At 42.6% G+C, this 26,629-nt stretch overlaps 1 protein-coding gene across 1 annotated transcript; it reads right to left on the bottom strand.

The window, feature by feature from the left end:
• Positions 1-457: 457 nt before the first annotated feature.
• Positions 458-26,150, bottom strand: LOC147239728 (vinculin). The gene is made up of 21 exons (XM_086195633.1): positions 25,826-26,150; positions 14,566-14,636; positions 12,328-12,478; positions 10,693-10,801; positions 9,927-10,049; positions 9,672-9,832; positions 7,365-7,455; positions 6,914-7,061; positions 6,237-6,390; positions 5,922-6,097; positions 5,552-5,742; positions 5,001-5,200; positions 4,198-4,326; positions 3,928-4,077; positions 3,690-3,798; positions 3,311-3,613; positions 3,105-3,229; positions 2,838-3,023; positions 2,556-2,759; positions 2,161-2,265; positions 458-2,080 (listed from the first exon to the last, which is right to left on the bottom strand). Exons 1-21 carry the CDS (start codon positions 25,991-25,993, stop codon positions 1,934-1,936), a joined length of 3,201 nt encoding a protein of 1,066 aa, XP_086051759.1. The 5' UTR covers positions 25,994-26,150; the 3' UTR covers positions 458-1,933.
• Positions 26,151-26,629: the final 479 nt, after the last annotated feature.

The following is a 26,629-nucleotide window of genomic DNA, read 5'->3' as shown; positions in this document are numbered from 1 at the left end:
ACCGAACTATTTACCTGTTTGACAAAGTAGAAGAACAAATACTCTAAAAGAATGGTAAATATTGAGGGGTCAGTAAAGGTCAAACAACTCTGTCACAGAGCCCCCTAGTGGATTAACTTGACTATGGTAAAAGCAATTCCAGGTTGGTCCAACCTGCTAGGATCATGACTTTCCCTGAATGGAGTCTATGAGAATTTCAAAATAAAAGGTACAGCCAAGATAGCAGGTCATGATATGGATCCATCTTTGAATTTTGTGTTACATGTTAAAATTAGTCATTGAATGAACATACCAATTGATGTCACCTTTACTCTACAACACTGATGCAATCAGGTCATGACCTTTAAAGGTTCGATGCCCCGCTCTGGTTGGCCCTAATTTTCAAAAGTAGGTCATTTCCAAAGTAACTTAAAAGCCTTGATGTAAATAATTCAATCATAAAATAAGTGGAATCTTAACATCTCTAAAACTAAAAATAGAATAAATAACCTCAGCAGGACTTCTCCATACAGAAGAGAGACAATAATTACCATTCTCTTGGTTTAAAAAAAAAATAAAATCATAAAAATACAAATTACAGACCAAACACAAAAGTGCTACAAAAAGCTTTATTACAAAATTGTGACCACGGCCTCAGCAAAAAAAAAAAAAAAAAAAAAATCATCTCCATCTGAAGCCAAATACGTTCCGCATGATTCAACAAACCTCAGTATTTGCATAGAAGTCAGGTGTCATTTATGGGAACATCGTGTACAAGTGTTATCAACACCATGATACCTTGTGCAAATGATAGTGAACATCCTCGAATTGAAAAACGTAACAAATGTAAATGAGTTTCTTGAAACAAGGCACATCGGTTGCATTTTAAAGACCCATTCACACAACGGGAAGTGGTTTGTTTAGTGTATAAATGTTAAGAAATGATTTCACCAGCTACAGATGACACCGTGTTTCCCCTCACAGTTCCTCTGTGGTCATTCCCTTGACTACCTAGGAGAGGCATATAATTTATATATATATTCATTTATTTATCGCTACAAAATATGATTGTGCATGACACGACAAATAAACAGCAGGAAGCACGAGCCTCTCTGTAAACTACCACGCCATGTTAGCTTGCTTGAGTATTTTACTGTAGCCTGTATGTTTCCTTTAATCTCAGCGCAACATGTGAGACGTCTGACGCTAACAAGCATTTTTTTTCTTTATTAATCTTTTGCCCGCTGGTTGGTAGAAATTCCTTGAATTAGCTTATTTTATCAAAACAAAACAAAACAAAAAAACACAACTCAGCAATTTATACCTCCTAATATTATGGCAGAATGTCTTTGGCAGAAGAAAATTTAGAATTTTTTTTAAAAAATGACTATATATAAAATAAGCAACAGTGTTTTGCTTTTAGTTGTGGTACAGAGTAGTGTAAACAGACGAATCCCTCCGAGTATAAGAGTGTGAGCTGAGCGCAGGCCTCTAATGTAATAAGTTCATGTGCTTATCCAAGCAAAGGTGAAGGAAAATACATTTATCAGTATGAAGAGAGAAACTTGCTTTTTCTTTTGAATGAATGAATGTATTGTCATTTGGGTTTAGGCTAGAGAAAAAGCAATATTATATGATCCTCTAATTATATATATATATATATATATATATATATATATATATATATATATATATTCCCCCCCCCCCCGGGTTTTCAAAATAATCTTTTAAAAACACATTTTTTTACACACTTCTGCAAAAAAAAAAAGAGGAAGACATTCCCGTAATCTAACCCATAACTTGTACTGACATTCCCATTGTTTATCAGAACAGCAACTGTTACAGACAGGACATCATAAAGAAATGGCCCACGTGATAAATCTGTCCATCTGATGCCCACAAGGACAACTGGACAGCACCAGCATGAAGAAGAGGAGCTGCGGAACCTTCCTTTTTACTGGTACCAAGGGGTCTTTCTGACCCAGTGGAGGGTGAATCCAGCATCAGTCCGGATCTTAATGGAAGCTGCCTCGGCCTCCCTGACCGTCTCCTTCACAGACTGCATCAGGTTCTGAGCATTGTGGACCAACATCTCGGTCGCCTAGTAGAGGAGGAAGAGTGATACGGTCAGGAGCCTTATCAGAACCAAGCGAGCCGGTGTATTTATTCAAGAAAACTCACCTGCTCCGACTCTTCTTCGCTGATGTTTGTACGACCCAACATAGTGGCCTTGACTGTAGACAGGATCTTCAGCTGGGTGCTAATGGTGGGAATGCGTTCACACACCTGGAATGAGGTTATGACATCAGTTACGAAGGAATTCTTTACAGGAACTCTTTACAGGAACATGTTAACTTTTTTGGAAAAATGATTATTTGCCAACCGGAGGGAATGATATCAGAGAACCTCAGAGACCAACTGGCAGCTAGTTAGGCTAGACAGCACGCAAACCTGCTGATCCACTGCCGTTCATTGCACCAAGCTAACTGGCCATCATCCGCGTGTCTCAACACACAGGAGAGAAGGGTGACCAAACTTTTTGAGAAGTATTGATACAGATGTTCACGGAAACTGACCTGGAGCAGGTTGGTCCGGATACGCTTGTCAGTACACTGCTTGGCCACCTCCTTGGCCAGCCGTGTCACTTCATCAGAAGCCTTAGCGATGTCCTTAGCGCACTGGATGAGGGCTCGCTTATTCCCACTGCCTCCACGCACCAGACGGGACATCTCAGCCATGAGCAAGGCCATTCGCTTGGCTGCACCAATGATGTCATTGCCCTACAGAGCATGAAGAGAAAGATGATGAATCCTCTAGCATGAAGCTGGAGTCTATTATCACTTCTGGGAGGGACTTACTTTGCTGGACCATTTGCGGGCCTCGTCGTGGAGCTGCCTGGCGGCCACCATCATTGGCTCATTAACCATATCACCAGCCTTCTGCTCAGGGAACTCCTCATCTTTCTCCTCTGGGGGTGGAGGTCTGGGGGGAGGAACCTCACCCTCAGGAAGAGGAGGCTTGGGTGGTGCTGCCTCATCGTTCAGCTGCAGACAAATCAAAGTCTTCATAGTTTCGAAGTTATTGTGGTCACTGAAGTTTTACATGTGGTCAAACTGTTAACTTACATTGAGTTGGTCCAATTCTGGAGGAGGAGGTGGGAAGTCTGGCTCCTGAGGTTGGAAGGCCTCCCTGACCTTTGCCACAGCACCAAGAATCTTATACCCTGAGTCCAGGAAGCCCTTCTGAAGACCTGCTCATCAGAACAAACAATTATCAGCTCGCTCAAACATATCAAATATAGTCTTAAGATGCCTGAGGACCCTGATCATACTTGGATCTGTGATATTTCCAGCCACTGCTTTAGCGTCCATCACCATGGGAGAGATGGTTTGGCTCAGTTCATCAGAGGCAGCCTTCACCACCTCCCTAAATTTAGGATCTTCAGAGTTCTCCACCTCTCGTTTCGCCACAAGCAGGATTCTGTTGGCTCTGCGGGCAATGCTGGTGGCGCCGGCGACAAGCATTTGAGGTTGGTGATTTGCCATGGCAACGCGGCACTTATCTAGATCCTTCTTGATGGCCTCCTCAGAGGCATCCAGGAGAGACTTGGTATCTATGGCCTCATCCACCAAACCTAAACATTCGGAGCAGCAAGTTAGTCTGCAGAACTGTACTGAGGGGGTGTGTACATCACGTTCCTGATACCTCACCTGTCATTTTCTCCACATTATCAATCCACTGATTCTTCATTGTCTCAAAATGTTCATACGCGGCCTGATTACCAGGGTTTCTCAGCAGGATACGAGCAGCAGAAACCACCTGAAAAACAATCCCAGCTGTTGGTGGTCAGCTCAGTAACAACTGCTAAAGACTTGGCTCAACAAGTGAGAAGCACTTAAGCACGGCAACACAAACAGAAACACATCTAAACACTAAACCGTGACATACTTGCGGTGTTAAGTCTCTTGTTGACTTGACGGCAGCCTGGATTCCCTCCACCGTGCTCTTGTTGGCAGTGCCGACAGCAGCGGCCTTCTCTGCCGTGGTGCCAAGTTTATTGGCGTGGTTCTCGAAGTTGGCAGCCCTTTCGTCAAAGACCTAGGCATGATCGGATAAAACAATTATCCTAACGGCTAACAGGATTTTAAACAGAGCGCCAGGGCAGGGGCCTCACTGAAGTGACACCACAATAAGCTGGTGATCAGGTGCACTACTGACCTCGTCCCTGTTGGGGGCGTCCAGAGGGGCGGTGGCAGCCACTGCCAGTAATTTGATCGGGGTGGTGGTGTCACTGAAGATGTCGGAAACCTCCTGAGTCATCGCCTCCTGCATCTTTCCTTTCAGGTCCTGGGGGAAGGACATAAAAGTGTTTCATGTACACTAAAAATACAGATTGATTCTTTCTAGATTTTGTCAAAGCATCCTCAATAAACTTCAATACAGAACAATTTTGATCTGATATTCTATTCATTATTGTGCGGTGATTTAGACAACCACGTGTTGTATTTGCTCAGTTTTACATTGAGTTTTTTTTTTTAAAGTTTTCTCCCAAACAATTGGTAGAGAAAATAAATCTCAATATTTGAGATTTTATTACATTTATTACAGACATTATTAAAAAAAACACTGGCCAACATGAATTTAAAATATGGCTTTTCTTTCCCTCCAAAAACAATAATACAAACCTACAAAGTTTTGTATCTCATTGATTATTGTGAAAAGTCCAGAGAACGTCATCATGTTTCAACTGGTCTGGCAGCATGAAAATACCCCAAATGTTTCTATTATGACAGCCAGTATATGCAGTATTTTTCATTTACTAAAAGAAGTACAAGTTGGCTCCACTTTTGGCCATTAACATCACTTGAAAATAAGATCTATGGGTTTTATACTTGTGAGGGAGGGTTACGCCAACATTTTGTACCTCTGATAACCAGCAGAGGGGGATGTTTGTCAATCTCCCTGTGTAATGAATATTCACTTATCACAGAGAAGCTACAGGTCTGAATAAGCAGTCTTACTTTCAGGGCCTCCTGGAGCTGCTGAGCCACAGCGCGTGCCTGAGGGGAGTCCCCTTCACCCCGGGCTGCCAGGTCAGCCAGCTGGGCCATGAGCTGCTCCACCTGCTCGCATTTACCCAGCAACTCCTGCCTGTACGGGCCTGGCAGAGCGTTGGCCAGCCGGCGGCCCTCTGCCACGAGTCCACGGATAGCTGCCTGGCCTGCACGCACGCACACGTGAACACAAATAAAAACACATAAGTACAAACAACGAGAACATTATGCTTCTTTACTATTGTTTAATTCTCTGTTACTACATCTGGATGCATGTTAATGAACCAGGATATCATGAAGTAACTGTCTCATTGTGCATTTTGGCCATGTTGTAAACATGCAAGACAATGTCCAGGAGTGAGTGTGACAGAAGGAGTGTTGTGGAATGTGTCGTACAGTTGACAGTTCCATGAACACAGTGACATCGTCTAGGCTACAATTTAGCTCCGGGAGCAGTGGAAGGAATGTGAGGGCGTGTGAGCGAGACAGAGAGATGTGAGGATGTGCGTTCCCCTCACCCACACCACTATCATCCATGGTGGGGTTATCAATCCAGCGCTGGGCCTGTTCAATCTTCCCTTCCAAGTGGACAGCTGCCTTCGCGGGCCGGCTGTTGGCCACAGCTTTGTTGGTTTTGGACTGCAGATTCTGCAGAGCTGTTGCGATCTGTTTAGCCAAAGCTCTGGCTTCAGGAGTGTCACCTTTACCCCTATAGGGATTTTAAAAAGTAACAGGGCCTTAAATGGTTATTTAGTTCAAAGTACACATGTGTGCTTGAAACTGAAATACTGAATGTATCTCAATTAAGGTTAGAAGCAAAAAAGGAAAACAAACCCAGCCTAAAACTGTCCACTATTCAAACTTGGAAACCTAAACTTGGTGACTTACTGTCTTCTGAGATCAGACAGCTTAGCAGTCATGGCTGCGATCTCGCCGATAGAGCGCAGAATGTCCTCTCTTTCTTTGGGGTCCTCACACATGTCCGCAATCTTTTTGGCTTCAAGGAGGAGGGCCTTGATGTTCTCCTCTCCTTCTGGGCCTCCATTAGGATCTGCAAGCCAGTTCTACAGGAGCAGGAAGGTAAAAACATTCAAAAAGTCGATTTGGCTGAAACTATCTGCCCATGATGCAATGTAACAACAAAAAAATCATCAATATTTGCACTGAGATCCTTTTTTGTTCAGCTTGACCTGATCAGCTTACCTGCGCAGCGTCAATCTTTTTAGCAATGGCCTGTTTGGAGTTAGTCATGGCCTCCAGCTTATGGGCAGCATTTTTAACCTTGCCAGTGAGATCATCAAGACCTTTGGAAACCTGCTGGGCCTTCTGCATGGCGGCTGGAGACGCCCCCTGACCTCTGGGGTGGACAAAGAAAAACAACAACATGTGGATGTAATAAAATGCAATTTGCCTTTGAATGCCCCGATCCTTTACCATATGGTCCCTTGTCTGCACTTTTTAATGATCCACTTGTTGAAGATGATTTTTCCCTACATTTTCTGGCTTTGTTTCCAGTCTCAAAGGCATCTCCAAGTGTGGAGTGACTTGATTCAACGAGGGGTTAAAGCAGATTACAGATTTATACAAGACAGCTGCATTTACACTAGCGTGACTCACGGTCCCTGGTGACGATCCGGTTTCATATCAGAGGGATTTAACTTCCACTCTTAAGACACTATGATCCCCTTTAACAAGCCTACTGTCTTACACCCCCAACCCTTTTAGAACGGAGAAGAAAATGACAGTTCTAACATTTTTTAATCTAATTATGAAGGAAAAAGTAATGCGGGTGACATGCAGTGACAGAACACCAGATGTATTCATGAGACAGCGGTAGACTACATGAGATATGACAGGGTTTATTTTATCTGTGTCTGTACCTGGCCCTCATCTCAGACACCTGGTCGGTCATCTGGCCAAGAGTCTTGGCTGTGCCCAAAATATCTCTTCGCTCCTTCCCTGCACACAATTCCCCAACTTTTCCAGCTTCATCAAGGATTTGTCGGATGGCTTGCTCGCCTGCATCCCCTGGAAGAAAAGACACCAGAAGTATGATCCAATCAGCCAAAGGACTCGTTTCACATTCCTGCAATTCAATCTGCTAAAGTCTCCGTAGAACACAACTCCATTAGCAGCATCAGAACATTTAGACTGCTTATTTTACTCTTCATACATTTGAGCCCTTGTCTAACTAGCTCGCTAATGAATTTTATTTTATTTATTTATTTATTTTTACAAAAAGCACACAATGGCACCACAAAGCACAAGACAGCACACATGGGTCAGAAGGACTCTTATGTTGAAGTTGAGGGACATGGATGTATTTATTACCTGGCTGAGCGTTCGGATCCCTTAGCCAGTTCTTAGCCTGGGCCATCTTTGAATCAATGAGCCCCAGAGCTCTCTTCATGGCCTCTGTGTCCTTTGAAAGAAACAATGAATAAAAGAATAAATAACCAGAAAACTAAAAAAAAAAAAGGGGGGGGCTGATTCAAGCCCTTTAATACACTGTGTATGTTATCTCTATAAATCATGATATACACAGGAATTTGACATTAACAGCAAGCCAATGTTCCTGTGAATAGTACATTATGTGCGGATGAGGTTAATGTGATCTCATGTAATTACAGTCCAACTCACAAATAAATCAATGACTCATTGAAATCGAGCTTCAGAGTGAATTTTTCCTCATTCTCGTCAGCGGGAATGAAAGCGGCGAGTGCAGCATCGCCGGCATATGTCAGGCACAACCATGAAGCATATGCTCTCTCAATCATTCCTCCCTCTACGGTGAGCGTGTTGTGTTATAAAAGCCTGACAGCGTTAACTCAAACAAGAGCCAATAGAAGTACAACAATCTGTCCAGCAGCGTCCGACTCCACAATGAGTCCACTCATATGCTGAAGTCAGGGCCCAAACTAAGCAGAGTCCTGTAGGACAAGAAGCAAAAGAAGGAGACCAGAGCGGATGACTCGAGTGGTTAAAGAGCGCTTTTTGTTTCATGGTGCAATAGAGAAAAAACACAGGTTACTGTTGCTCGTGACCTTCAGTTCGACAAGAGATTCACGCACAAAAAAGAACAAACATTCACTGTTTTATTGGAAAGTACTCGTTCTAAAACACAGGAAATCGAGCACCCTCTTGACAACATAAAAGACAACAAAGAGTGTTTGTTTGAGTGAGTGGAAGTTAGTGAGTGAGGAGGAATGGACCTGAACAAGGCAGGTTAGAGAAAACAAATAATCAGGATGTGAAAAGGTGTGACATGATGTCATCAGAACTGCGTGGGTGTATCAGAAGTTAACAGTTCAAACTTGTGCAGCTGCTGATGTGTCAGTAAACACAAGTGCAAGTGGGAAAAGTGTAGTAAGGAGACACACACACTCGTTACAGGCTGTGACTCAAACAATAGAACGGGTGCGGCTCGTGACTATGGCTAATGTGTTACAGGGTTCATTCATGAGTATTTATAGGAAACAGTGCTGAGAGGGAATGAGGCATATATCGTGATTAAAAACCAAAAAAAGGAAAAAAGACAGACATTCATACAAGCAAATTCATATCAGATGTTCAATGTTTCCTCCTCCTATGGTTGTTCAAGGCAAACACGGACCAGGATGGAAGCGGAGAGATCAATACTGCATGAGTCAGGCCGATCGATAACCCCAGGAAGGTTTGAATGACATAGGAGGAGAACACACGGATGTTGATACGATGTTATGAAGCAAAACAAATCCAAAAATGGGAAACAGATCTTCCATCGTTTCACATTCCAGCAATTCAATCCCATAAAGTCTCCGTAGAACACAACTCCATTAGCAGCGTCAGAACATTCAAACTGCTTATTTTACTCTTCATACGTGTGAGCCCATGTCCAACTAGCTCGCTAATGATTTTTTTTTTTTTTTTTACAAAAAGCACACAATGGCACCACAAAGCACAAGACAGCACACATGGGTCAGACATGCTGCTGCACAACCAGAGAGAGGTAACGCTTACCTTCTACAGGGGGTGAGGGGAGAAAGAAACGATCAAAAAAAGAAAAAAAGAAAGGAAGAACCACATAAATACAAATGTTCAACTTGGAAACACCAACTGAGGACAACAAAAAATAAAAAAGGAAAAACAAAAAGCAGCACAAGAGAGCCATTTGGAGAGTAAGGAGACAGGAGAGTAGCTCAAACGTGCAAAGAACTGAAAAGCTACATAGAGACGACGCATGCCTTCTTCATTTACCGTCTGTGCTTCATATATAGCAAAAAGCGTTTTTTTTTCACACCTGTTGACCTTGATACAAGGTCATCCTGATGGAACAAAGTGCATGCATTGCTAAAGAAGAGGAAGAAAAAAAAATACAAATGAGAACACCATCATATTCCCTGCAACCTTCTGCCAAAAGTGTGAGAGTACAGCAGCTAGCACATAAATCTGCACCCACTTCTGCTCCATAGAACAATTTAAACACTAAGCAGCAAAAAGCAGACTCCTTTTGTTTGTGTGTGTGTGTGTGTGTGTGTGTGTGTGTGTGTGTGTGTGTGTGCGTGCGTGCGTGCGTGCGTGTGTTTTAATAGAAGAGTGCATGTGGCTTTGACGGCCAGTAGACAGACTGAGTGAGAGCAGGTCATTTATCATCTGTACCTTGTTGGCCCACGCGTCCTCGTCCCAAGACGTGAGTTGCAGAACTCGAATGATCTCGTTTATCTCGGCACTCATCTTCTCAAAAGTGAAGTTACGGTTCTTCAGGGCCTCCTCCACGCCCTGGCTGCCGGACGTCTTGGTTGTCACAAAGATTTTGATACCTGAAAATCAAGATTAGAAGATCCTACACTCAATAACCCTGACCTTACGTGCACAGTGTGGATCGGCGTCACAAGCGAGCGCTGGTGTGATTACCTGAGATGAGGATGGGCAGCAGCTCTTTGACAGTGTTCATAGAGTTGACCAGCATCACCCGGTGCTCCTGGTGTGTCAGCTCCTGCTGACGCTCATCGATCATCTTTGCCATCTTCGTCATCCCTGGACACAACATATCAGACGTGCAAAGTACATTTTCCTGAGTGCAGTGTTTCAAATGTCTCTCTACTCCAAGATGTCTGCTTCTGAGACTTCTACTTTTATGTGACAGCTGGGGTTAGTAGTAAATTGAGGGTTAGGATTTCAAACTGGCTGTGATAAAGATCACGGCACACCACTTCTGGTACCAGATATCGCATCACAGATACTGCCTATCCAAACCTGAGGATGTATGAATGTCAGATAGTTGCTAGGATGGCAACAAGAACAAACGCTAAGAACACACAGCCCCTACTCTTAGTCAACAATGGGCCTTGCAACTTGAACCAACTAACTTCAGACTTCCTGCATTTCCTTCAGTGACTCAGCTGGGCCACCCTACAATGCCTGCGTTGCTGCTAAGACAGTGTTGACCTGTGCACGGCTTCAGCACGAACTTTCTAGCAAGCTACAAAACCCGGGAGAACGTCATTGGTCTCTTCCTCTCGATCATGACGAATTGAAGCCAATCAGTCTACAAATACATACATCTACATTCCAAACTGGAGAGTGAGTTGATTATTGTATGGTATGCAGTACTACAGCGATTATTATATGATATTCTGTGGAGTCATGACCTCCTGTCCCATCATTCCAGTGAACTGACCTGGTCCCAGGTTCTTTGTGTATGTGATCAGGTCCTCCATAGATTCCACCACCTCAGCAACAGTCAGGTACTCCAGGATGCCTTTGCACACACGGATTATTTTACGCACCTGTGATAATGATTCAATAAAATAAACAACAACAGTTAGTTAAAAAAATGTGATTTACAATTGGCATTCCCTCAGATTAAACTCCACAATGCTGCCGAGTGACATTCCAGCCTCTTTGTCCTGCTTTATTCCTGTTTTATGCGGACTGCTGGAGTCAACACAAACACGGCAGTCAGTCCCTGAGCTGCGCTGCCTGGAAAACATGATGGCTCCACTGAGGGCTGACTCCTGCTGACGGCTGCAGACAGCACCGGTGTCCGCTCACAGCGTTGATGCACAACTTTTAGTTTTAGCCTCCATTCTGGGGAGGGACAACAAGGACGGGCGTGATAGATAAGAGAGTTCTGCCTCATTCAAAATCTACTTAATGTCTGAGTAATACATCGGATATGTTCCATCATATTTATCTGCAAGAAATGATGCTCTACTTATCCTAGAAGTGGTTCAGTCCTCTATGACCATTACACAGTACATTAGCCATTGTGTTGTCTTGCAGTATTTGATTGATCAGTCCTGACTATCCCCACAAACTGCTGTAACAGCTTTAATAACAATAAAACTACCCAAAAATTATTAAAATACATCTTTTCTTTTTAGGCTGATTTAGATTATTATCCAAGGTTAAATAAAAACGTACTGTAATAACCATCTTTTGGATTGTCTGTCTTTACATTACTGCGGACAGGTAGTCATAGAGATATTTTCACTGGTTTTAAACATCAAAACTAACACGAGGTCAGTTGAGTCAATATAATAAATAAATAAGTAGTACAAGTATTTTGGTGTAATGCTTTATTAATGCACTGGGAGAACTCCAGAGACACAGAGAGTAATAAATCCCTCCACTGTCAGAGGCCATGAAACCACGTACCTCAGAATGTCGGAAATCACTACACCTTTTTTTACGCATATGGAAGTCTCGCTTTGGAAAAGCTTGATGTTGAACGGCAAAATAAAAAGAGGAAGAATAAAAACCCCTTCAGTTTCAGAGAAATCTTTTTATGCTTGCTCGAGGTGGTATTGTTTTCCAGGAGGGAAAATGAAAAAGTGTGCATGCACATAATAGGAGATGGAAGCACCATTTTCAAATCAGTTCAGGCAATCTAAGTTAAGGAATACAAACTTGCACATGCATGAATGAGATGCAGAGGTTTCATTCTGACAGACTTGACGCTGTGTATTACTCACACGAGGACGAAAACTGTAGTTCTTGAGGAACAAATTCATATCAAATCAGCATTTTGGATTCAGACGGTAAAATTCCATTAATTAATATGGTTTGATAAGAGCCTCCATGTTGAATGACTGAATGATTAAAGACGGAGGAGACAGAAAAACTCAGCGTTTATCTTGATGAGCCAAAGCGTAATATTTGCATGACAATAGGAGACTGAAACGCACATAAATTTAATGTTCTTATGCAAATTCTCTGGAAATTTTGTCAACATTTGGATAAAACCAAACTAAGGATGAGGTGTGCTAGTTACTAATAAAACGTGAGCATGAACTAATGAATGGGGTTATACCTCTGCTTCATCAAATGTGAGGAGCAGGTCCGAGGTTCCGGAGAGGATGCCCCGGGAGCCATCGATGAGGTAATCGCGAGCAGGGACGGAGTATGGGTCAGCTTTCAGCATGGAGGCAGCCTGCACCAGCTTGGTACACGCGTTCTCCACTCTGTGGAAAAGAAGAACAAAGATGATTCATTTGAAGCCAAACGAGAAAAAAAAAATCCTCAAAAGGAGGAATGCTGATGATAGATGGCCAGAGCAACCAGGAAAAAAAAGCACATAAAGAGCAAATTATCTGCAGCAAAATCAGAAGAAAGCTTTGGGAGCTTCGCCATGATACACAGGCATTGCTGTCTAATGACCGTTTCATTTCCTCCTCTCAAATGTTCCTTCCTTCATCCCATCTTAAGTAACGAGAAAGCCAATGGAGTCCCAGATACAATTCTGTCCTATCACCCTCTTCACAAGGGATGACGAATCGGATACTGTCAAGTACCGAAAGATGTCTCGTCATTCAATACCGAAGGAGTCGAGCAAATTATTTTATGTATGATGCAATACTTGGGGAAGTGGGAAAATGTCTCCACATGACAACATTAAAATAAACAACCTAAGACACATGAAGTTTAATCTCACTGTGGTAAACTGCTTCATGAAATGCAGAAGCTGACAATGGAGACTTGTAATGTAATTTTCATTTAATTAAAATGGAATTGAAGCTGTATTGAAAAACTCCAGGGCTAAAGTGATTTAATGAGTTGTCTTTGAGGAAACGTCTCCCAAATCGATCAGTGAGAGTGAAACACAGCTTTTCAGATCTCTTAGTCTGTTATTTGATGACTTGTAACTGGATATGTAGTAGCTCACAAATTTTGGCTGAAAGTGCTCAACATATAAGACTGACTCCACACAGAAAACAGAAAATACTGGACATTTAATGTTTCAGTTCATTCACGAGGGCCCAGAGTGTATAACTGCCAGAGGAAAGAGGGAGGATGTTAAGCTGTGCTGATTGTGAAACCCTGCAACGTACCCTTTGATTTTAGAATGCTCAGATAAACTTGCAGTGTGATTGTCAAGGAAACTACACAAAAAGTTCACCGACACACAGGACGTGATCTGGATCTCAGGAGGTGGAGCTCCACATTGGCTGACTCTGGCCCAGTTTAACCTCAGAGAAATGCAGATGATTGATAGATGCCTTCTGGGGTGTGTTTGATGCACTCAGTGAGCCCCAAAACCTTGGGTTGACGATTCTGATTCAGCGTCATACACACCATCTGAGCGATATCATGACAGCCAGCTTGCCCATAGAAACCAGGCCAAAGCATGATCCAGTTCCCACGCTACAGCCACTTCCTACTTGTGTAACAGAGGAACATTAACACTATTATCCCCATTTTTAGGCAAACAAGAAGAGCTTAGTTTCCCTTCTGAAGGATGGAGTCTAACATGACAGTGGTAACATGACATCAAGTGTGGCGATGTGTGTGCAGAGCTAAGCTAGCTAGCAATGTCCTTCAACATGCATCAGTGAGAAACAACCATGCATTAACCAAACCCCCCCCCCCCCCCCCAACACACACTATATTTAGTGAAGGAGAAGCATTCCAACACATGTGGTGATGGATGACGGCAGGGTGACGATGTGACTCGGAGGCGCCAAATGTGTCGAGCCTGACGACCTGTGCCTGCCACTGCGTTTCATCCCTGACCTTGTGGTGGTGGTGGTGGTGGTGGTGGTGGTAGTCGTGGGGACACTCTGAAGTCTTAAATCTCTCCTCCCTTGGCTATAGTCTCATATGCGATGAGGATACAGACAACAGCTGGGCACGAGTTAATGATTAAGCTGATGTGGGGTCAGCCAAGGAAAGAACTCCATTGATTCAACTGGCCTACATCAGCGCCAACACGTCTACTACAGCAGCAGTGGCAGCAGCGTGAGCAGCAGCAGCAGCGGTGGCGGCAGCAGCGCTTATAGATGTGTATGAATTTGTAGCCCCTGTCCTTCAGCCCCGAGGTACTCCGCCCCGGGTAAGAAAAAGTATTTATGTTACACTAGCACAAGACTCTGAGGCACTTAACATGCCATGTCTGACCTTTTCTTTGGCACAACCAGCCATTACTGCAACAAATAAGAGAGAGAAAGACAGCCAGGAGAAGCCTGTGGGTTCCACATAAGGAGAGGAATGGTTTATTAAAACATGTTTGAGGTACTCTATTAAAAAATTTAAAAAAAATTCCTCCACTTACTTGATAAAAGCTGGTGGCATGTCCCTTTTCATGATCTGATCCTCCGTGGTTTGAACAGTCTCCTTCCCCACCTGAAAAACAAAAGATTCTCAATGAGTTAAAAAAGTCTTTCAGTAGCAACGCATGGTGAATAAAAGCCACTGAGAGTCGACAGAATGCAGATGTAAACTCTCCCAGTGATTTATCACATTTCACCTCATTTGCATCTTGTCATCATTCATCCCAGTGAATAAATGTTTACTGAAGATCCACTGACATCAGGGTCACAGCAGACTAGATTAGCACCAGCAAAGGCCAGAATTTTCATGATAAATGGGAATATCATGAATTCAATTAAACTTTGCTGAGTTATACTAGAGTTCCTGTAGCACAAATGACATTACTATGTTTTCCTGCACAAAAAGAGTTCTGTTAATATTGTGTCCTACCCTCTCCTGAAAAAATGACACCCCCCACCCAAAAAAAAGCAGGTTTAGGGTTACGACAGTTGACTACAAATGATTTTCAAATACAGGTTTGTGTCATAAGTGTTTTCTAAAATTAAAATATTAAAAAGAATAACTTTATTCATAGAGCACTTTTCAAAACAATTTGACAAAGTGCTTTACAAGGTTAAAAGGAGAAGAGATAAAACAGGAAATAAGAGGTCTAAAATTAAACATAAAACAGGATAAGAGATGCAGAATATCTAAAAAGCAGAGAGGAAGATCTGCCACTCACATCACGTGAAACAATGTCTGAAAAAGGATGTTTTTAACTGAGATTTAAAAGCAGCTATGCAGCTATAAACATATCTATTTTGGCCATCAACTATTTATGAAAGTACCACAAAATCATAAACACAGTTGATTACACTGGAGTCAGTTTATGTGCGGCTTTACCGCTTTCATCAGGTACAATTCCTGAATCTGACTGGGATTTGTATCCGTTTGTTTCCTGTTTGCATTTGTAGTAAAAGTTGATAATAAGAAGGTGGAATACTGCATCATAGTAGCTGTGAACTATGAGAACAGAGGCTCTTATTAATGTCTGGCACTGCCTGCTTATCTGCACATTGTAACTGCCAACCACCAGAGTTGAGAAAGAATGTGTGATATTATCAGTCATACAAATGCCCCCCCCCCCCCCCCACTTCTCTTATTGCTCACTGTGATTCAGCTGCACTTCAGTAGGTTGACTCACTAATACCAACATGGCATTTTGTGGCTGCAGTAGCTCCAACTAACCAAACAAGTCTCTGATGCTGCCATGTTTCTGTTTGACTGGTAAAAATGGGTTTTCTTTCATTAAATAAGAAGGTAGGGACCTCTGGAAGTGGGGCACATTGGGACACCTAAACGTTTGCAGTTACGTCCAGTGAACTGCATCTCCTACCTCAAATACGGGGTTGTAAGCGATGACTCAAGTTTCTTTATGGGATGACACCTTTTTCTTACTAAGAAATACAAAATACTCTTCCTTCAATAATGACATCCAAATAATAGGCAGAAGTAGGAGACAGGGTGACTCTTTTTTGTGCCGTGTCATTTCAGTGAAAATAAACGTTCCCTCTGAGGGAGTTTTTGTCTGAAATCAAGCAGTTTCCAAGAATTATGTCCTGATGCTTGTACAGTGAAACATAATTTCAACAAAGCAGCTGCAGGGGGGCCGTGGAGCTACAGCAGTCAATGTGTAAAGCAGCTGAACGCCTCCTCTCCCTAAAAATGCAAGAATGACTCACCTCCCCCACTATGATCTAAGCGCTGTTGGGAGACACAACTCACCCACGTCGAGCTGCCATGGGTGACGGATTGCACTCGCTCACACCGGGACATGACTAGGTTTAATTCAGTGCCCAACGGGGAGATATAAGATCCTCCATGTTCTACACTCTTGTTATATTCACACGCACAACACAGCAATATACTGTAAACTCTTCAGCATGTTTCACTACGCTGAATTCCCAAGTGACAAGCTATAAACTAGCCTTGACGCTTATTTGTAGAAAGAAGCAAATGATGAGTTGGTAAGTCAATGAAGAAGTAAATATCTTTTTTTAATAGATTAAGTTTATACAATATTGACATTTTGTACATAGTGAAAACACATAATATAAACACAAATCATATCACATAAATCACCTCAGCATTCTCTTACGATAATTAACAGATAACAAGCAAAGACCAAGAGCCTTGAGTCAAACCAGGCCGATATAAACATTAGCCGATAACATCATGCATTCCTACTTGTCTACATATTTTATTTGGTTGGCGCTAGAGTTGCTGAGACCAACAATCAACACGGCTCTCCTCTCCTCCTCTGAAGGTTAAATGCTTTATGTCATTCACACACTTACCTCTAGGTATTACATGTGCGTGTATATGTGAACACCTTCATGTCTTAGATTTATAAAACTGAGCTGTGCTTACACACCAAAGTAAAAAGTTACCTAAAAAGTTGGATTTTTGGTCATTTTGGACTTCCTAAATGTGGCCCTATTGGAAGTTGTCTGAGTGAATTATCAGGGTTGATGGTGATAGGACCCGGAGGCTACAATCAACACCAGAACCACTCCTGACGTTTGACGGCGAAGCAGGCATTCATCTCCTCAATCACTTCCTACCCCACCAGTGGGGCCCTGAGTAATGGAGCGGTTATAAATTAAGGCCAAACGGTTGAGCCAAACTGGAACTAGACTAGCGTCCCATCACAAAGTGAAGCAGCAGCATGTATAACCCAGCCTGGCATTCCACTCTTGAGTAGCTCTGAACAAAAGCCAAGCTCAACAACTAAAGCTGCCCTGTTCCTGTTCATCTAAAGGGCAGCGGAGCTACGGGCTCAGGATATAGAGCATTTATAGAGTAGTAAACATAAATGAGGGGGAAGGAAGTAGCACAAAGAGCTTTAAACTAAACTCACACTGGAGACAGCAGTATGGTCAGCTCACCGCTCTCCACATACAAGCCAACATGTGGTTTGAACAACAACTACAACGCTTTGAAACAGCTATGATTTGATGTGTCAATGAAGAGTAAAACTAGCTTCTATAATCGCTCGTGGTGTAACTGATCAAAGATTAAATTCCATCTGCAGTTAAAACCCAACATCGTCGGTAAGGATTCTCTTGATTGCATACGTCTCTGGAAACTTACAAATAAAACTGGAAGTAGCCTCTCTACTAACCACTCTAGTGGCAGTTAACGGTCACACATGAAGACACCTGAGAAATAAACCTCACAATAATTTGAGGGACTTGAGGTCACAGTGACATCCCATCCATCCATTTTCTGTTAGGGGCAGGGGGGTCAGAGTCTATCCCAACTGACATTGGGCGAGAGGCGGGGTTCACCCTGGACGGGTCATCAATTAGGGGTTCAGTATCTTGCTCAAGGATACTTCAACATGGTCACCGGGGGAGGTCGGGATCGAACCAGCAAACCTTTGGTTGCTAGACGGCCACTCTACCTCTGAGCCATGTCGCCCCTTGTCATAGTGACATCTGACCACCAAAATCCTTTACATCCATCACTGAGTTCAAGTGGATGCTTGTTCCAAATCTGAAGAAGGCCTTCAGGACAATGTGATGGATGGGCAGACAAAAACATGATGCTTTTGGCCACAGCTGTCAGCAGCGTTGAAGTACAATGATTCATAAATACAATTTTTACAGATAAATTCCTCGTGACAACATTTACATGGACAGTTTTCTTCTCACTCGAATGCAACTAGCTGGACAAAAAACTCATGTTATCTATTAAAAGAGTTGTTTAAACACCAGATTACTATGAGATGAAGTTCAGTTGTGTCTTCAACTGGACAAAGGAGAGATTTATTACACTGTTTGACCACCAAAGCTGAGTCATAATCTCCTTAAAGAGTTGAGTCTCAACTGTGATCCAAACAATTTGCTGTAAAAATAGAACCGTGACCCTAGTTTATAGCTGGTGTTGTCAAGCAGTCTGTGATGCCTGGCCTTCTTTACTATATTGAGCCTGGGTTCAGTTTGTAGACCACATACTGGTGACGCCAACACCGGCTGAGCATAATATCAGGTCAGCAATTTGATACTCCAGCTGATTAGAATAGTTTTCTCTAGAACATCGCAGACAAAGGTTTGATAATCAATTTATCATGCAGCTGTTGGGCCTTTTATACTTGATGATGTTTTTATTGGTCATCTTGAATCTGCTCCACTGAACTTTTCAGCTTTTCTTCCGGTGTGCAGAGCGGATTTTTGTGGAAGATAAGATAATACTTTATTGAACCCCACTGAGGAAATTCCAATGCCACAGCAGCACAAGGCAAGAGAACAGGCGACACAAAGACATTCAATAGGGCAGAGAAAAAAGTAAGTTAAAAAACTGCTACACACGGACAAAGTGACAAAGTTGCAGGTAAGTGACCAATGAATAGAGATCAGATACTCAGACACAATTAGGTCAGAGCTGTGTGCTGTTGTACTCTCTAATGGAGCGTCTGAAGCGTTTGGTTCTGCACCGGGGTGGGATGAACCAAACACGTTGGAGGAGTTTCAACTCTTAATCAGGGGCTCAGAACATAAATCGCAACAGAAATATCCTGTTCCTTGAATAGATTGTACAGATATTCACTTCCACTTTCTTTTTAAAACCTTCCAGACTGTCACATACCACGTCACTGCTTGACAGTCTCATTTACCATTTGTTCTTGGAGTGGAAATACTGACACTCCTTTTACCATCAGAGAGTGCTGTGTGGAACCCCTGTGTTGTCAAGAAGCTTGATGAAGTGGCTGCTCCTTTAGAACAGACTCTGCTTTGTTGACAAGAGCCCATCTCTCTGCCGAGAGAAGAAAGGCCACTCTGAAAACCTCAAGGCTCCCTAGACAGACCCTGCCTTTCACATGCTGGGTAACTTTAGCACAATGCCGTGTTAGTCATAGTGACCACCGTGGTTTAAGATGGCAAAACTCTGGCTATCGCCATCACAGCTGAACTTAGCGATGTCTGACTATGTTATTCTGCACAAGGCTTTGTTTCCTCCAAGAGTAACTGAGTAACTAATTCCATTATACTAAACTCTGCTCTGCAATCTGATGCAACATGGTCAAACAAATTGATGGCACAGCAGTCCATTAGCCGTCCCTGATCAATAGCCTCAGAACCAGCAAGTGCTGCACTCAGAGATATCAAATTGCTTAACGACTCAGAGGTGCAGCATTGAAGGTCAACACCTTTGCCGTGCATCTGTCAAGCCGTGTCAATGGTTTATTAATTTGGTTCAGGAAGTAGCAACACATGGGGTGTCAAAGGGTGATGAAAGTCACAAATCAAACGTCGTGCTTGGCTGTGGTGGCAACACTGAGCCTCCAGCCTGAGCAAGAATCCATCACAGCCACCGAGCTCATGTTACAGGAGATTAGCAGGCTGTAGTGTTACCAGGGGAGTGACAGCCGTCAGTGTGAATTCTTTTCCAAAAAGAAGAGTAAGCACAATAATGGACATGCCATAAATTAGCTTTACCACAAGTAGGATGGAACAGAAACAATAAAAGCATTTATGCATTTAAGAGAGTGAAAGAAATCCGCACTGAAGGATCCAGTGAGGTGCTTTAATGAACCATCAACATGTATCTGCCATGCATTATTGGCTATAACTTAGTATCCCACACATTTAAACTCTACCAAAAAAAACATCTTTGATCATATTCATCAGCTTGAGAGCTTTCTTCTCGACTGCACACTGATATTTATTACTGAGAATTGTCACTTTCTAATAAGGGTGGTGTTAGGTTGTACTTTTGAAGGTGAGACGGTTGCAGCTTCACAGCTGGTTGATCCCTAACTGGCCCTTACACACACTCAGCTCCTTCCGGGATGGCTCCAAGTAGCAGCACATTGCAGCCACATAACTGCTTTGACGGGTGGGCTAAACTAGGGAAGGGTGAGGTCTCAGGGTGCTGTACCACCAATGAAATGTCGTGATGGAAAAACGGGCAGGCTGCAGCTTCCAAAATATGTACAGCAGGAGATCATTTGTGATCATTGGAGACACCCCTAGACTCACAGGATGAGTCACTATGAATTGGGGTTCTTCATTGTGAACGAACTTGACTCTTGGATAGTCGAAACAAACCGATTCCCTCCCACTATTGTTTCCAAATGTCAAAGGTTGATGAACTTATCAGCAGTTGCTCCTCAACATAAATTCCACCAGGAGTGTGATGACAGGCCAAAAAGAAACTTGGCCGAAGTCAAGATTATGTATTCTATTTATTATTATTGTGTACCACTGGACAGAGATAGTGTCCAACAGTCTTCTCTAGTGAAGAGATTCAGCTGATAGCAACACATCAATTCCAGGAGTAGCACTTTCCTACCGCGTCAATCATTAAAGGTTTGGACCAGGACATTCAGTGCTGCTTGTAAAAAAACTAAGGACTGCCGAGGTCAGTGGGTTCCTCCTGTTACTGTAGTGTAATCAGATGCATGCGTGTATCATACACTTAAGTGCATATGCTGCTATTAATATTTATTTCTGTAATGTACACTGACCAGTTTTGGCAACATTTCTTTCAGGAAGAATGCATTTCTATCTTGTTTCATTTTGTGGTTGATGAGTTCACGGCCTCTAAGAATAAATGCAAGAGGACAGGCCTGCTTGTGTGTGTGGGAACATGATGTGGATAATGTCAGATAAGCAGAAGCCAAAAACAACTGGTTTCCTGCTGAAGCAAGGCCAGGACTTAACAAAAAGTTCCTAGATGAGAAATGTCTCTAAACCTTTTCTAATGGTGGCACAGAGGAGGGTATTCATCCTGTATCACTTGTTCAATAATTCCTTTCATTCCCTTGAATGATCATCGCTCTTATGCATGACTCCAGCCCTCCGTGCAGGCTACTGGTTATAAGTAGACATATTTTTATTCCCCTTCACTTTGAGAGAAATCTGTTTGCTAACTTTAGCAATGCGAGGCAGCAGAAGCACCACAGCATAAGAGGAGACATTAAGAGATAACGCTACAAGGGATGCATTCAAGTTAAATGCGCTCTTCATTTGTGCATGATCTCTATTTATTAAAGGGAAATCCATGGTGTATTGCATGCTTTGCGATTGCTTGTTTTGCTGCAGAGGGAGAGGGGTTTCCCTTTGTTGGCTCATGCTTCCATTGCTGAGCTGGGCCGACAGCTGCTGGATCTTCCTGCCTTGGCTTCCTGCGTTTCCGCATTAATTCTCCACATCCTCCAATCCTGACTCATTTTCATCTGACTGATGGGAAAATGAGATGTCAGCTGGAGAATAAATCTTTAACACAAAAATGCATTTCTATAAAGAAGCCATATTGCAGAAGATTCCCAGTCCTTATATTGCTCCCAAGATGACGGAACCGAATGGTGAGCCGCATCACGGGACGATTCCCCCTGATGATGCGCAGGAAGCTCAACCAGGTAAGGGGAAGTGTTCAACTTAGTGTGCTTGTGCAGTTAATGAACACATTTAATTCCAATCAGAATAAGATTTAAATCCAATTAAAGCTGATGTCTGAGTGACTGAGAAACACAAATCTGTCAACTAGGGCTGTTCAATAAAATTCTTAGAGTAATATATATATTGCAATGTTTATTCATCATGCTGTATTGATATTCCAAACTTCTGGTATCAGTGTGATCATGATATACTGGGATACAATACATGATATATTTTATGATTCTCTCATAATATCTGCCATAACGTACATTGCTCACAATATGAATTTATCATGATATATTGAAATACCACAGCAATACTAGGGGCAGGGATATAAAAGAAAAAAAAATTGCAATATACTGTATATTGCAATTTGCAACCCTATCTTTCAGGTCAAATCAGATATATGTAGCGTGTTAATATTCAGTGAGTGACACAAGGGCTTAAATGCACTGTTATGGCAAGAAATGTATCGTTTTATCATGCAATCAACCCATGTTTCATGTTGTGAGAACCGAGCCCTGGTAACCACTTATTGTTGCGCTTGTGTTGCATTTATAGGTGTTGTGTAAATGTGTTGCAGACATTTCCTGCTGAATGAGGGTTGTTTCTTTTCCTCCCCCCAACCCCTTCAAGACTGACAGTGACCAAGTATTTTCCTGTTTATCGGTGGCCTTAATGTCAAACAGAACTTAACCTCAGCAGCACTGCAGACGACTGTCACTGCCCATCCTCCTTTTCACACAGGAGCATCACTAATAGTCGTGAGCTTTGAGATGTGTTCAAACAGGAAGAGGAGCACTAACAATGTGATCCTCTCCAGGACCCAACATCAGTGGCATTCTTTTCTTTATCCAATGCCTAAAAAAGGAGCTGTGAAAATAATGACTACAAACGGGCCTGAATGTAAAAAAGTGGATCTGCTGTCAATACAAAAGAATGGCTGGTGACACAGATAAGCATGTTGTTCTTTCATTTAACCCACTAAGAACACATTTAAACACTTGATAAACTAAAGAAACATTAAAATCTGCTCTGTGAGCGTCGCTTCTTCAACTCAGAAACGTAAAACTGACAAAGATAACGGGAGAACAAGTCTGCTAAGCACCATCAGGGAGAGTTCTCTCCAGCTCAGCATGATGTCAGCCCTGCTACCAAGTTACCACGGCGACATGTCGCTGTTGCGCAACCCATTTGAGCACAAGGTTTTTATTGCAGAAAGCATCTGTTGCACACTTTTATTTGGGGCATGATCCATCTAACTGAAGAGGTGATCTAAACGTGAGTTCATTGCCAGGATCCTGGATAAAAAAAAAAGCAAAAAAAAGTGATATCAGCCAGCTTGATGCGGTATTAAAGGGTAAAAACTAACAACTGTTATCAGGCACAGAATCTGTCTGAACAGGCTTTTCTGGGGGGGGTGTCTTCAATCTTTTATGAGTTTTATTTGTTCTACAAGATCAGGACCCCCCCCCCCCCCATGAGCCAGGGTGTATTCTTGCTTGCTGTGAATTCTTCACATTCCTCACATGCATCGTTAATTGAAGTCTGGTTCATTGTCTCAGTCAGGAAACACTGTCGTCAAAGATGCTGAAGGGTTTCTCTCGCTTCGACATGTTTGACTCCCCACGGTTTGAGATCTTGCTTCAGTCGAATTATCGTTTATCGGATTGCACCTTTGTCTCTATGCATCTGGAATAATAAGATTAGGCCCATTGCACATGAATAACTTAAAGGTCTGCACATTTATCACATGGAATGCAGCAATTAAGCATTCAGCCAGATCTCTTCGGTTTGGCTTAAGCATACAAGAGCATCCTGAGAGATAATCTCCTTGGATTGGAGACAATCTGATGCAATCGTCAGAATATTTAAGCCACTCTCTTGAAAAACTGCTGTGGCCTGATTTATCTTGGAGAATCTTTTTGCTACATGTGGTTCTCAGGGAAACAGAAACAGAAGAGAAACAATGAGGTAAATAGCCTCCTTTGAAACGACCCCACCCAGCGATGTATACATTGAGCAACCTCCTCTTTTCTTCAGTCATTTTTCACTCCACTTAAGCGTCTGGATGTCGCTATCGCTGACGGGTGGAAAAACTGACATGAGCTTTATGACTGATGATGACATGAAACCGGCGGAGGAAGTGAAGCCAGAAGACATTACATCTAATCTTTAATTAAATTATCATAACACTGGCCAAGTTGTAATGTTGCTACAGCAACTGGAAATACTTAGGGACTAATGTATTCATTCATTCAAGCTGCTTTTGGAAACATCTGACCACAACTTCAGAGTTTGAATCATTACACCTCACTGGGCTAGTTGAGGCAGCACAGGACACGTTCATGTGTCAGGATGTAGTTTCAACTCCATTCATTGATTTTTTTTATTTTTTATTTTTTTAGCTAGACTGTGGGACGAAAGCCTTGCTCCTCATGTAGCATTAGCGTACTCGTGGAACTGTGGGGTGGTTTATCCATTGTTTAACTACAATTAGAGGGTATGACTGTATCTTCACAAAACTCCGAAGCCACGGGAACTTTTGCCAATGTAATGCTTCTCTATAATTCATCCCAGATTAAGGAATTCTGTGTTTTTAGGTAATGCAGACAGTGAACACAGAGCCTGACAAATATTAATAAATGAGGAAAAAGCCATAGAATCGAGTCACTATAAAACCCACAGGTCAAAAATAAGCCATCCTACATGAATGACCACACAAACAGAAAGAAAAGGAACTACATTAAAATAGACTTTATCTATTAGGAACAATATCCGGTAACAGTTCCCTCTGTTTTCTCCGAAAGACGATTTCCAAGCATTAGTTTGAGCTCCAGACATGTAATTATTACTTCCACTGACCGAGGAGGTTTTTGTTCTCGATGCCGTCTTATTACGCAAAAACCACTGAGCTGAGTTTGCCAGACGTGAGTGGAGACGCTCATATTTTTTGTTGTTCACAAATCATTTTTCACACATTTTGCTAAGTGACCCTCCAGGTGAAAACGACCCAACTGCTCAATTTAAAGTGAGACCAGAGTTTTCAGGAGGGAAAATAAATCCAATAAACAATAAATCCACTGTATTTTCCTCATTTTTGAGGCCACAGCCAACACTGCATCTAGTAGTCTCCCTCGTAGTATAAAAACTGAAATCTCTGAGTGTACTTGTACTTGGTGCTGGGATAGTTTCCATATAACTTTGTACATTCAACCGTAGTTTAGTCATTTTAAATAGAGTGACACTGGGTGCAAATGGACGGTACCATCCACCCCCACTCATGGATGTGAAGCCTTGGTTAGGTCATAGTCGTATTTTATTCTATTCAATGATAAATCACATTAACATAAGGAGTCCAACTGAATTCCTCTCCTTTTACACCGTTAAATGGACTTATGTTCCTTAAGTAAACATCTCTAATAAAAGCTGATTCATATAATTATTCATAGAAACACGTTTTAAAGCAACCAGAGTGGTTGATACCAAGAGCATGCTGCCTTATTACCTGCTCCCACAGACACACACACACACACACACACACACACACACGCAGCAGTGCCTACGTAGGGCGATGTCAGGCAGCTACTAGAGAGGCAAGGCATTCTCAAGGGGAAAAGGGCGTCACTGCCCTTTGCCCGACTCTCTGAAGTTCAGCAAACTTTAGCATGCGTGCATCTCCGGTGCCGTTAATATAAACTGAGTCGTGTGTGCATTCTTGGGAGTTAAAAGTGGAATTACTAAAACTCAAGAGGTGTGGGACAAAGAGCGACAGGTAGTCCACAAACCCGTCGAATTGAAACAGATAAAAAAAAAGAGAGGGTGAAAGTTACTCACTCGGACGAGGTTGCTAACCGCCGCCTGAACCGCCGCCACCGGCGCCGTTAGATCTGGAATAGCTTTCCCGTCAACTTCACCTTCTTCGTGCATTATCACCAGATGGGATATCTGCTGAGCCACCGGCTCCAGGATACTTTCTATTGTCTTCGTGTGAAAAACCGGCATGGTGACAACTTAAGTGTACTATCCAAGAGAAAGACGAGTAAATCCCCTACCACCTAACGCAGTTTCCTCCCGCTACTACAAACACCTCGGGTAATTCCAACCGCGTTTCCCCCCCACAGTTCTTCTCTCTCCTGTCCGAGGACTACAACTCCTCCCGTGGAACCATCTACGTGAAAAACTCTCCCCCGGACAGAGCGAGCGCAGCAAATCTCAACGTCACGTACGCTGTCTGCATTCTAGCCAATCACAGAGCGGGAAGCTGAATTTCCTCTTTTTTGATTGGTCAATCTGGGTGTCACTGTATTAGCGCCTCCTGCTTCCACACAGGTCCGTTTGCCAAAGATCCGAGCGTTCCCTAAATTACGTAATAGATTCTCATGCCCTAAAAAGGGAAATATGTGTCTAGTGTTTGTGAGCAGTGGACTCAATCCGCTGTAAATGAACTGGTTAGACGAGTTTAAAACAAGAATGCAGCGTTCGAGCTCCGACTGCTGAGCTCACTGAGATATTAGCTGATACTCCTGAACAGACAACACAACAAACATCCAGAAATGAAGATAATTAAATGTAGTTTCAGGGCTATTTTTGGCTCTTTTCAATTTATATACAGTATTTATGAATGAATTCCAATTCATC

Source organism: Aulostomus chinensis, chromosome 23 (assembly GCF_037954235.1).
Source record: "Aulostomus chinensis isolate RoL2024-O1b breed Wild chromosome 23, RoL_Achi_v1.0, whole genome shotgun sequence".
Classification (NCBI taxonomy): Eukaryota; Metazoa; Chordata; class Actinopteri; order Syngnathiformes; family Aulostomidae; genus Aulostomus; species Aulostomus chinensis.
The sequence above is the reverse complement of the archived record's forward strand: the minus strand, read 5'-3'. Positions and strand labels throughout refer to the sequence as shown.